Below are 11,912 nucleotides of genomic sequence, written 5' to 3' on the forward strand. Positions count from 1 at the left end.
CGCCCCCCTGTGAGACTTACTTCGCCGGGCAATTAAATATTTTCAGTATGAAAAACCTTCGTACTTCTTCACTGAAGGATTCCATTCCAATCACACGCCGAAAAAGTTCTACAATTCACGAAATTTTATGAAAGTTCAATCCGTCGTACTGAGAAAAAATACACTCAAAATAATCCACACGTCAGTGTTACGTGAAAACATACGTGGTTTTTTTCCATCGCACTTTTCACGTAGCACTTACGCGGATGTAACGTAGCACCGAACGAACGCATGAACTAATGAACGTCATCCGTTCGATTGAAGTTTCACGTAACAGCTACGTGGATTTTCACGTAGTTGGTACGAAGGTTCCCAATAAATCCCACATAATTTTTCACTAGAAGTTATTATTATATTTTAATGAAACCACCTGGTTCGAGTTAGCTTCCGGAGGTTTTTTTTCAATTTCTAGAAAAAAGCAATAAACTAGAGAAATTAAAATATTTATTAGATTCAGTCGATACCCAGCACAAATTAGCAACGCATTTTGTAGGTGATTTGAGACACTGTATAATTGTATTCTCGGTATAGTCCAGCAGCATTCGAACATGTCTGTAGAATGGGTAAAAAACTACAGTAAATGCACGTCCTCTGTTTGACTCCGGCCGGTGCCAAACCATTCAGGAGCTGGTACGTTCCAAACGTTGCGTGTCGGCCTTGCTGTGTTTCTAATCAATTAGATAAACTCCTAATTAATATTGTATTATCCAGTATTTAAACCATATTTACCTCGAAAACGATCAAGCGGAATATCAAAAATGCTCTTGAAAAAACTAGTGGCCACCATCTTTATATTTGAGCTGAACACAGAATGAACGCAATGTGCAAATGTCAAAACTCAGAATGAATTAAGTGTCTACGTGAATTTCACGTAAGTGTAATGGGCTACCGTAGTGAAAATGACCGGGTACCTTTTTGATGATTATATATGCCCTGGTGATCATTACCTTAGTCAGGTAAAGTCAGGACAAAATGAATTTGAACTGGCCTACGTGATTTTACACGTAACAATGACGTTTGGATTATTTTGAGTGTATACTGTTCCTTTGATTGTGTTGTTATCGCTGGACTGTGAGCAAATGTCATAATTGTTTGGTCAAAAGGAATTGTGTTTATATGTTTGAGTTGAATTTTAGTGGCGAAGAATTAATTTTAAAGGAAATTAATATATTTCATCATGCTGAAGGAATGGAGGTAGATGCCCGTAGATCTATATATTTTAGTAAAACATTTTATAACCGTTGATATGTTGTATTTTGACCACTCAATATATCACAGTTAGCCGTAGGTTGTAAAACGAATCTGGAAACTTATTGCGACAGAAATGAAAATGATACGACGGATTGAGAATACGGCAAGATGCATTTTCTTTGCATTATTTCCAAAAAGAGATCAAGATTTATCAAAATGTTATTGTACAACGCTAAAGCCGTTTTGAGAAAGAATTGGTAGAGGTGTATAACAAAATAATGGTAGAATAAGAACAAATTTTGCAATCATATCTAGTTTTACCATTATTATGTTATTAATATATGACATAAATATCTCATCAATAGCAAAACATACAATCATAGCAAAATTTGTCATTGGTATGTTATACTTGAAAGTCATGTAATAACTAATCAATAACAAAATATACTATCATAGTAGTATTTGTTATTTGTGCAAAAGTACTAAAAAACATTAAATATCTAAAGAATAACAAACATCGCCATCACAGTAAATTATATTATTATTTTGATATATGAAAACTTTATTTAAATAATTCATGAGAACAAGCCAACATCATATTTTGCCATAATAGCTCATTTTACTATTCGTTTGATATTCATTGAAAATTCAAAAAGCAAAAGTTTTTAGCAGGAAAGCAAAAATTAAATTTTTCAGCCATGCTAAATTAAGATATTGAAGTCAAAGAACTAAAATCACCATTATTTTGATCTACTTTTTAATAGCTTATTAAGTTATTATTTTGTTATCAATATCTAAATAATAACATATTTTGTTATTCACGGTTGCCTATATTTTTGCTATTATTTTGTTATTACAATGGCAAAATATGTTATTATTTAGTTTTTATGCCAAACAAACTTAGTTATTATTTTTGTTATTTTATCTCTTATTTCAAACAAACAAAGAACAAATTTTGCTATTCAAACATTCTATTTCAATAGGAAATTTTGTTATTCCTTTGCTATTCTCCTCTACCCGGGTGATGACGAGTTGATTTCGTTCCTCATCGTGGAGTATTTGAGTGAACCGTTAGATAACGACAAGATCAAGTTGCTGAAAGTTCTTCCGTTAGGTTAGGAGAAATGCCGATTTGCTAATCTATTACATCCTGAATCTGTGGGAAACATAATTGATTCTGGATATGATTTAGATGATTCTACCATTATAGATTCAGCAATCAATAGTTTTCCAAAGATAAAACTCCCCAATGAGCCTTACGGCTGCTGACTGTTATAAAATGCTTATCCCTTCCCCAATCTCCCGTTTGCCGTCCGCGCTTCCAAGGGCCATGTAAGAAGAACAATGTAAAAGAATTCTGTTAGTGGGGTGTAGCTGGCAATACGGTGGAGACTTTTTACATCAATGCTGGTTGCTTTCAAATAAACATAAGCATAACGAAATATTCACCCAATCTATTTAACTGCTTTGAATTTATTTGAAACGTCATGCATAGCCTTCAAATCATACGCCTGCTGATGTTAATGAGTGTGCAAATTGTCAGCAGCACATGAAAATTTTCATAAGAATCTAAAAATTCGTGCAATGGTCAATATCGCCGCACACTATGAATATATTTTTTGCATGCACGTTGGTGGCCAAAAATCTCATCGGTTTTTTCAATGATCGCGTGTTATTTCGAAAAACTGCTAGCGATGCTTGAGATTAAGATAGATTGAGCTGATATTTTTACGGAGGTCTCAAAATGTTATTAGCGAACAGGTTATTAACGGAGAGGTGAAATCTGCGATGGTCGGGAAAAAATGGGACACCCTAAACTGCATGCCTACAATGCGGAACACGTTTTTGTCCCAAGATCCTAAATAAAACTAGGATAGAAGCACCGGTTGTGGCCAGCCTAAGAGAAAATGTCAATAAAAATTGAATGCGAAGCCATATTTATACTACAAACATGTCAAATGCAAGCTTTCGATCCATATTATGTACGTAAAATATCAAAACTGAGCTACAACCATTTCTTTGCTTTGAAAATCCCGTTGGTCAATATAGGCCAACGGAACCAGTTTCGGCCAGAGATTGATTGATTTCTCATGAGAGTGGCCAAATTAGGAGTGCCCTGGCTAGGTTAGGTGTATGGGAGTTAAAATTATAAGGAAAATTAATTGTTTTTCTTTTGTTTTCAATCAAATTGGACGAGTAAATGAATGTAGCTCTATCATGTGAATGTGATCTACTGAATACAAAAGTTTTCATGCTGATTGGTTATGTAAACGATGGATAATCCACTATGGCTATGGCCAAAACCGGTGCTTCTACCCTATTTACTTCATTTAGAATTGCTTAATTCCCATTTTCAAAAATATCATAGCATGTTTTTGATGTATTGGTTGTTGTAAATGCAGAAATTGACTATTTCAGTGAACTTATATGCAAGTTTTACAGCTTGTATTGCAATTTGTTTACTCACTTTGTCATAAGATTCAAACTTTATTTGTCTTAAAATAATTGTCAACAATGTTTATAATATTTTCAACAATAATTTTTTTTTATAGTTTAGAAAAGTATTGTATTTTGCCAAATGGGAGAAACGAAGAGTTTTGCATGGAGTCTGCATGTATGTTGAAAAAGTTAATCGTGTAATTAAAAACAATGTATTCCTTAAATGAATGTTAAAGTCATATTCTACATACTTGATAGTTTGATAAATCATACCTTAAATTTCGTGTAAACATCAAAGTAACCAGTGTTTTATACAACTTTCTCGACCTGTAGCTCAAAATAGGGTCGTAAAGCTCTGTCCTAATTTTAGTGTCAAACGCTTAAGTTTGGGCCAAAAACACATGTTTTCTTATTTTTTTTAATGTTTTTCATTTGTTTAAGCCCAAAAAACATTTTTTATGTTTTTTTTTTAGATTTTGTCGCACCCTTCGGCATCTACTCAAATTTTGAGTGTATTTTGTTTTCCAAATCTCTTCCGAAATGTCAGAAAAAAAAAACAAAATAAACTAAAACTTTTGTGGTGTTATTGTCAGGGGCATTCCTTAGCCGAGTGGTTAGAGTCCGCGGCTACAAAGCAAAGCCATGCTGAAGGTGTCTGGGTTTGAATCCCTCTCGGTCCAGGATCTTTTCGTAAAGGAAATTTCCTTGACTTCCCTGGGTATAGACTCTATAGAGTATAATCGAACCTGCCACACGATATACGAATGCGAAAATGGCAACTTTGGCAAAGAAAGCTCTCAGTTAACTGTGGAAGTGCTCATTGAACACTACGCTGAGTAGCCGACTCTGTCCCAGTGGGGACGTTAATGCCAAGAAGAAGAAGAAGGTGCTTTTGTCAACTAAGCAAACGTCAAACATGATCAAATGTGTCAAGGTTCATTTATGGACCCATTTTTTTAATTAAATCAGGCATTACAATCTCATCTGATCACTTTGATCATCTTTGGATGGTGAAAGATATTATCAGCAATCCAAGAGCGCTTTGATATGATTCCATCTTTCTATCAGATGATGATCTTGAAGCTTGTTCAGTGGCATATGGGTCTAGTTCTGTTTTAAATTTGATTAAACTACTATGTTGTAATGGCTATTGTACGGATATTCTACTAAGTTGAGATGTTGTTATGTAGTAAATCCTACATGGTGAGCATTTTCTTTTGCTTTCAATGCTACATGCTTAATAAGTTTCTGATTCTGATTTTAAATAATCCTAATGAGCCCTTGTAATTTACAAAGTCGGGATTTTTCTACCATTAAGGTGCGGTTGGAACAAAATAGTATTACAGGAAAAAAAAATCCTCGGTGGAAATAAAATGCATATTAAGATTGAGACGTGCGCCAAACAAGAATATATATTTATGCGACTGGAAGGCAACCTCCAGTAAAAGAAATTGTATTACAGACCAATTACTTAGTAACTCTAAAACTTATGCCAAATGTAATTAAAGCTTCTCTCACCACCAAGGAGTGTCTGCTAGACGAATATTGCTTGAGCCAGAAGATTAATCAGGAATTACATAATTCATTTTCAACAAGAAATGCGTGCAGTTTCTTCGGGGAATACCATTTTTTATCTAGGCTTTCATAACTTGTGACGTGTTTTACAGAAACATTTTATATGCTAAGGCGCAAGTAAGAGGGACAAAGTAATGAGAGAATCATTTTATTATGAATTTATTTTTTAGCTATTCAAACTCATCCTATTCTATTTTCTTCATTACTCAAGAAGGATTTCTGCTTAAGTGCTCCATTCCCTGATCCTAATGCTTGAGAGTTGCGTTTGTGGTCTTTGAGTTTTACAAAATGAAATAGAAACACATTATGTGCCTGGCCGCAATAGAATACATCCAAACCTATAAAAATATAAGAAAATAAAATTTGATTTCCTCAAGGAACGAATTATCTACTTACTTCCGTTGGTTGATATCTTCAGATAATTTTCACTTCTATTAGGTAAGAGAACACTCGGACGTGACAGCCGGGCTGTTTTGAATCTCTCTCTGTTATGGATTTCTGTGGCACGGATTGCTCAGATGATAAGATTTCATCTTGAAACAAGAGAGCCAAAGATGAAGTTCAAAATTCGATCGAAAGCTCCAAGATAATATCCTAATATTTGATCCGTATCTTGCTCAGAAGATCGAAAGATGAGATTAAATGCAATGCCTGAATTAAATTTTAAATATGATATAGCCGTTATTTGAGCGGGAAAAATTGCTGAAGTGGTTGCAGTAACATGTTCTTTCGTGTTATTGAATAAAAACAAGATTTCATCAATCATTTTAGGACCCAATTGTTACGTGCGAAACATTTCTGAGAACGGCATCAGATTCAGCGACCCTAAATTTACACTCATAAATGTAATTTTTGTTGCGCTGTGATTGTCAGTTTTAAGGTGATTATAGAACGAAGCCATGCCTGAAATTTTCAAGAGAACAACACTTGAGAACCAAACAGTGCTCTGCGTTGAAAATTTGTCCCATTGGTCACACCCAGCAAGTTGTCAGAATCTTCAGTCTTGTGCTTTTGAAAATTCAAAGTTATAATCACCTTCGTCTTGTTTATTTGCAGATCCCGCGATCGATTTTTGGAGTCCAGCCAACAGATCGAGGCCCTGGTTGAGCGCTTCGCTCGTGAGTCTCCCATCCCGGAGGCACCGATCAACCCAATCGGCAGCGGAAAGATTCCCTTGGCGTACGGAAAGCCCGGTGAACTGAAAGTATGGGGAATCCTGTACTTGAGGCTGTTGGCGGCTACCTTCTCATGCGGTTACGCCGGAATGAAGGCCATGTTCCTTCGTCTGCTGGCCCTGCCCGTAGTCATGGGATTAATGTGGCTTTTCTACAGCGAGGCAGGTGACGACGCCCATGGATTCTTCAGCAAGAGTGGTATGATCTTGTCGGTGCTGGGACTGAGCTATGGCGTCGGGATATGGACCACGATTTCGTTGTGTAAGTTGCTACCTCAAATCATCTAAAGAAAAACGTTTAAGATTTTTAACTGCCTTTCACAGTCCCCGCATGGCGAAAGCGATTCTGCCAGGAATACTCGGAAGGAATGTACACCGGAGCTACGCTATTGGTTGCCTACAACGCCGTCTCCATGCCTTTCTCCTTCATCTCTTCGGCCGTCGCTTCTTGCGTGCTGTATCCACTCGTTCTAAATCCCACCAATCCGGACGGTCTAACGTTCATGTACATTCTGATCGCTCTGTGGTCCAGCTTCATTCTTGCCGAACAGTTGAGCATCGCCTTCCTATTGGTGGTCAAGTCCCAAATCAACGCCTCCATTGCCGTTTCGTACATCTTGGTCATTTGCCTCACCCTGGCAAGTGGAACTGTTCGGTATGTAGACGTTATACGCCTGACTGGTATGCAACACGCAGTAACTATCATTCATTCCACAGCTCCCACAAGGGCTTGTCGCCGTGGTTGCAAGAGAACGCCAAGGGAGTCCACACCAAGTATGCAAGCTCGCTGCTCCATACGACCATCTTCCATGCCCGCCAGATGGATTGCAACCCCAGCAGTGGAGTGGTCTGTCCCCAGCCTGCGGAATATCTGCTGGAACGGATTGGGAAGGCACATCCACAGGAGACGACCGACTTGGCGGCTTGCATCGCTTTCGCTTTGGGCATGTGTGCCTTCAACATGTTTCTCTATCTGCTTCCGATGCCACGGTGCGTCCGAAGGAAGTTCAGGGATTGAGATTTGAGATTGATTATTTATTTGATAGCATATTTTAGTGTCGATAAGATGATGCCGATGTATTTTTAAACTAAATAAATTTTAATCCGCACAGATTATTAACGTAGTGCAGAACTTTTACTTTAAATCAAAAAAATCTAACGGAAAATCATTCCTTCAAGTGATATGTCTGCCTCTAATTTTAATTTTCTAACTGAACAATTGAATCTAATGATTGATGCAATGTTCAAAGCCACCACTATGACTGAAGCAGTCCAATTTGGTGTAAAATTTACTAATCAAATTGTTATTGGATTACGTTTTTCTAATGGATCCAATAAATAAAAATTTAAATATTTTAAATTGGAATGCTCGTTCCTTGAATGGTAAAGAGGACGAGCTGTTTAATTTTCTTACAGCTAATAACGTGCATATAGCAGTTATTACTAAAACATATTTAAAACCTAAATCCAAACTCAAAAAAGATCCTAACTTTTTTGTTTATCGTAATGATCGACTTGATGGGGCATGTGGGGGAGTTGCAATCATCATTCATAGGCGTATAACACATCAACTGTTTTCGTCATTTGAAACTGAAGTTTATGAAACTTTAGGTGTTTTTGTTGAAACGCAGCTTGGTAAATATACTTTCATGGCTGCCTATTTGCCTTTTCGATGCTCTGGACAGCAAGTTAATTTGCTTCAAACTGACTTGCGAAAATTGACTCGCAATAAGTCATTTTTTTGTCATTGGTGACTTTAATGCCAAACATCGGTCATGGAATAATTCTCAAAGTAATTCCAACGGCAGAATTTTATTTGATGAATGCTCTTCAGGGTATTTCTCAATTCAATACCCTGATAGCCCTACATGTTTTTCCTCTTCTAGAAATCCATCTACGATTGACTTGGTCTCAACTGACTCTAGTCATCTTTGTAGCCAATTAGTTACTCATTCTTATTTTGATTCTGATCATGTCCCTGTTACATTTCAAATATCCCATGAAGCGATTCTCAATCCTATCAGCTCCACTTTCAATTGTTTTCGAGCCTACTGGAATATATATGAAACGTATTTTGCAATAGCATTGCAATTCCAAAATGTGAAGCAAAATTTGAATCCGTGATTATAGACGATGATCTTAAACTCTTGATCCGTCTTTAAAACGCGAGGAGAAGGCAATTTCAACGCACTCGCGATCCTGCTATGAAAATTATATGGCAAGTTTTGCAGAAAGTAATCAAGAAACGTTTTTCACAATTAAAGCTAAGTATGCTCTTTCGCTCAAGAGAAGTAAAGAAATTTCTTGATTGAATGGGTCAAGAAATTTCCTACAGAGAGCCCCATTTGAAATGACATTTCTTCTCAACTGCATACTGCGATCAGAAAAATGTGAGTTTCTGGACCATTTCTTGGAAGAAATTTTCCACGCATCGAGATAGGCGATTCCTTTTCTTGTCAGTAGCAAACCAACCTTAAGAAACAGAAATTTTGAAAATAAAATTTCTCAATTGGACCCTATTTTTATGCCCTTTTGGAAATTTACTAAAATTTTGAAAAAAAAACCTCAGAAATTATTACTAACCAATTGCGAAAAAGCTCAAATACTTGCTATGCAGTTTGAAAGCGCGCACAGTTTTAATTTAGGGCTTACTAGTCCACTAAAAAATCAAGTTACTCAGGACTTCGAAAATATTCTCAATCAACAGAACGTTTTCGAAAATTCCTGGAAGACTGATTTGGAAGAAGTGAGAACTGTTATTAAAAAAATCAAAAATATGAAAGGTCCTGGCGATGATAGAATTTTCTACATCCTCATCAAGAAACTTCCAGAAAGTAGCTTATCATTCTTAGTTGATATATTTAACAAATGTTTTCAATTAGCATATTTTCCTGACAAATGGAAAAATGCTAAGGGTTTATTCCAAAGATGGTTAGAAGGAAAAAGATGATCGACTCTTTATTTTGCCGTATATTTTGCGGACGACACGTTATTTAAGTAACACTACTGCCATCTGTTGAGTTAAAAGCGCGTAAACATTATATTCAGCTAAATTCAAATCATCGTGCAAATAAAAAACGAAAAGTGGAAGAAATCAAAACAACCACACTTAAAAAGTGTTACACAGAAGTGAGTTCGACTCACATAACATCAGGCTTTTCTGGGACAACACAAAATTTGAGTAATTTTTATACATACTAAAATATGTGCTGGTTTTTTCTTCTTTTTCTCACATTTTATGCCATTTAGAGATGATTGGCAATATCACTCAGACATCCCTGTTTGAGCAGTGTACCTTTTTTCAAGCGTGAATGTCATAAACGAACACCTCAACATCTGGTGGTCACTAGGAGAACGTTGCATATTAGTTGGCTTTTGACTCACCAGAGCGGCACTATTCATGTCGCCTAGAATAAACGGGAGTCGGTTATCTTTTTCCTCCTAAGGACTGTTCATTTAAGAAAATGGACACGTGTTTTTTACAGTAAACTGTTTATTTTCGAACAAATTCATGAGTTTACCTAAAATACATGGAAATCAACGTAATTTCGATCAAATTCACATAAATTTGAACATTTATTGAGCATTGCTGGAGAATGCTTTTACTTTTCTTTTGATACCTCCCATAAAATTCTGCACAACTTTTTTCGGAACTTTTCGAACTGCTTTTTGAACTACTGACCACATTTTCTTGAAAAAATCGATGGAGCTTGCTTCTCTTCCATCCTTCTTAAGATGTCGTTTGATTATTGCCCAACATGTTTCAATGAGGCGTAGTTCTGAGCAATTTGATGGATTCGATCATTTTTCTACAAATTCGACTTATTCCTTCTTGAGCATCTCCAAAGTAGCTGAAGCATAGTGAGCCGATGCTAGGTCTGGCAAAAACAATGGAGGCATGGTATGCTTTCAGTAGATGGGCAGAAGCCATTTTTTAATGCATTCAGTTCTGTAATTTTCGCGTTGATTGAACCCGTCGTAAAATATGTAGTACTTTCATACCGCAGGAGCAAATTGCTTGCCATACCAAATCATTTTTCCTAAATTTTTCTGTTGGGATGTATCGTACGTCGTCAGGAATATCTGTTTTGGCCACAGCGTTGAAAAAATTCAATTTGGACACTTCGCGATTTAAGCCAAATCTTGGAACGGCAGTTTTTCTGTACACCATTTGTGCAGAAAAAAAATGAGAGTCGCCATGTCAATTCGACCCATCGTTTAGAATTTATAATTTTTTTATGTCAACTTTTGTCTGCTGTCAAAATAAACACTTGAGATCACACTGAAACAAAATTTTATTTGTTTTTATGGAATTTTAACACCAAAATGCTAATATTTAGGTGTCCACTTTCTTAAATGAACAGTCCTTAACCATCTTTGGTTTATTCACAAATTTCATAACGCTAAAAATGGCCACTTTGGATACCCACCCACCCCTCGTATTGTATGAGCTGTCACATTTTGAGTACACCCACCCACCCCCTTCAGCATTATTAAATTTGTGAACAGGCCCTAGGTCGTACCAATTTTAAAACCACACGAAATCCCTGCAGAAGCTTCTAGGCATCGATCAATCAGTTTAGTTTCTCCTCCATCAGTAAACTTTTTGAAAAGTTATTTTGAACACATAAATGAAAATTCATTTTTTTGCCAATGAACAGTTCGGATTCCGCCATGGACATTCGACCACTCATCAACTTTTACGTGTAACAAATTTGATCCGTTCCAACAAATCTGAAGGCTATTCTACTGGTATTGCTCTTCTAGACATAGAAAAAGCATTCGACAGTGTTTGGCATGAAGGTTTGATCGTAAAATTGAAAAACTTTAATTTTCCAACAAAAGATTGTTAGAATAATTCAAAGTTATCTGTCAAATCGTACACTTCAGGTTAATTATCAGAACTCCAGATCTGAAAGACTTCCTGTAAGAGCTGGTGTTCCCCAAGGCAGCATTTTGGGACCAATATAATACAATGTTTTCACATCTGATTTACCTGAGTTACCTCAGGGATGTCAAAAATCCTTGTTTGCGGATGACACAGGCCTCGGTAGGCGTTCGGTAGACGTTCTGGTCGACAAATAAAAAAGGGTACTTATAGGAAGACGAGGGTGAAGAAAACAATTAGCCATATACTCGAAAATCAGGAGCAAATTTAGGGCAAACCGAACAGAACGTGGGTATCATAACGCGAAGTACCAAAACGATGCTGGGAAGCACTGAAATGTATGCAGAATGACAGTCGTGTCAGTCCCCTGGAATTAAGCCCCACATACAATGTGAACGGCAGCACGGTACCCTCTTGTTTTCAAATTTATATTGAATCTGATTTAGTTGACATTGATCAAAACATTGACATGTCGTTCAAATCGGTGTTACCGTTTTGCCATAATGTAGTTGCATTGTGTCCGACCCAGGCTATGGACATGCCTTATATCAACTGCAGCGATTTGCAGTAGACAGTAGAGATGGGCAAAATGATCAAATTTTGAGA

At 36.6% G+C, this 11,912-nt stretch overlaps 1 protein-coding gene and 1 long non-coding RNA gene across 2 annotated transcripts in view; one reads left to right on the forward strand and one right to left on the reverse strand.

Annotated features, from left to right (window-relative positions):
• The window catches only part of LOC5575917 (ATP-binding cassette sub-family G member 5), a 66,237-nt gene extending 58,695 nt beyond the window's left edge, over positions 1–7,542 (forward strand). The window contains exons 4-6 of the mRNA XM_021857554.1: positions 6,301–6,680; positions 6,743–7,073; positions 7,136–7,542. Of these exons, the coding sequence (XP_021713246.1) occupies positions 6,301–6,680; positions 6,743–7,073; positions 7,136–7,436 (1,012 nt within the window). The 3' untranslated portion in view covers positions 7,437–7,542. The remainder of the gene's footprint in view (positions 1–6,300; positions 6,681–6,742; positions 7,074–7,135) is intronic.
• LOC110681530 lies at positions 5,363–5,814 on the reverse strand. The gene is made up of 2 exons (XR_002503239.1): positions 5,641–5,814; positions 5,363–5,582 (listed from the first exon to the last, which is right to left on the reverse strand). It is a non-coding gene; the product is annotated as an uncharacterized LOC110681530 (long non-coding RNA).
• Positions 7,543–11,912: the final 4,370 nt, after the last annotated feature.

The sequence above is a fragment of the Aedes aegypti genome, chromosome 1 (assembly GCF_002204515.2).
Source record: "Aedes aegypti strain LVP_AGWG chromosome 1, AaegL5.0 Primary Assembly, whole genome shotgun sequence".
NCBI lineage: Eukaryota > Metazoa > Arthropoda > Insecta > Diptera > Culicidae > Aedes > Aedes aegypti.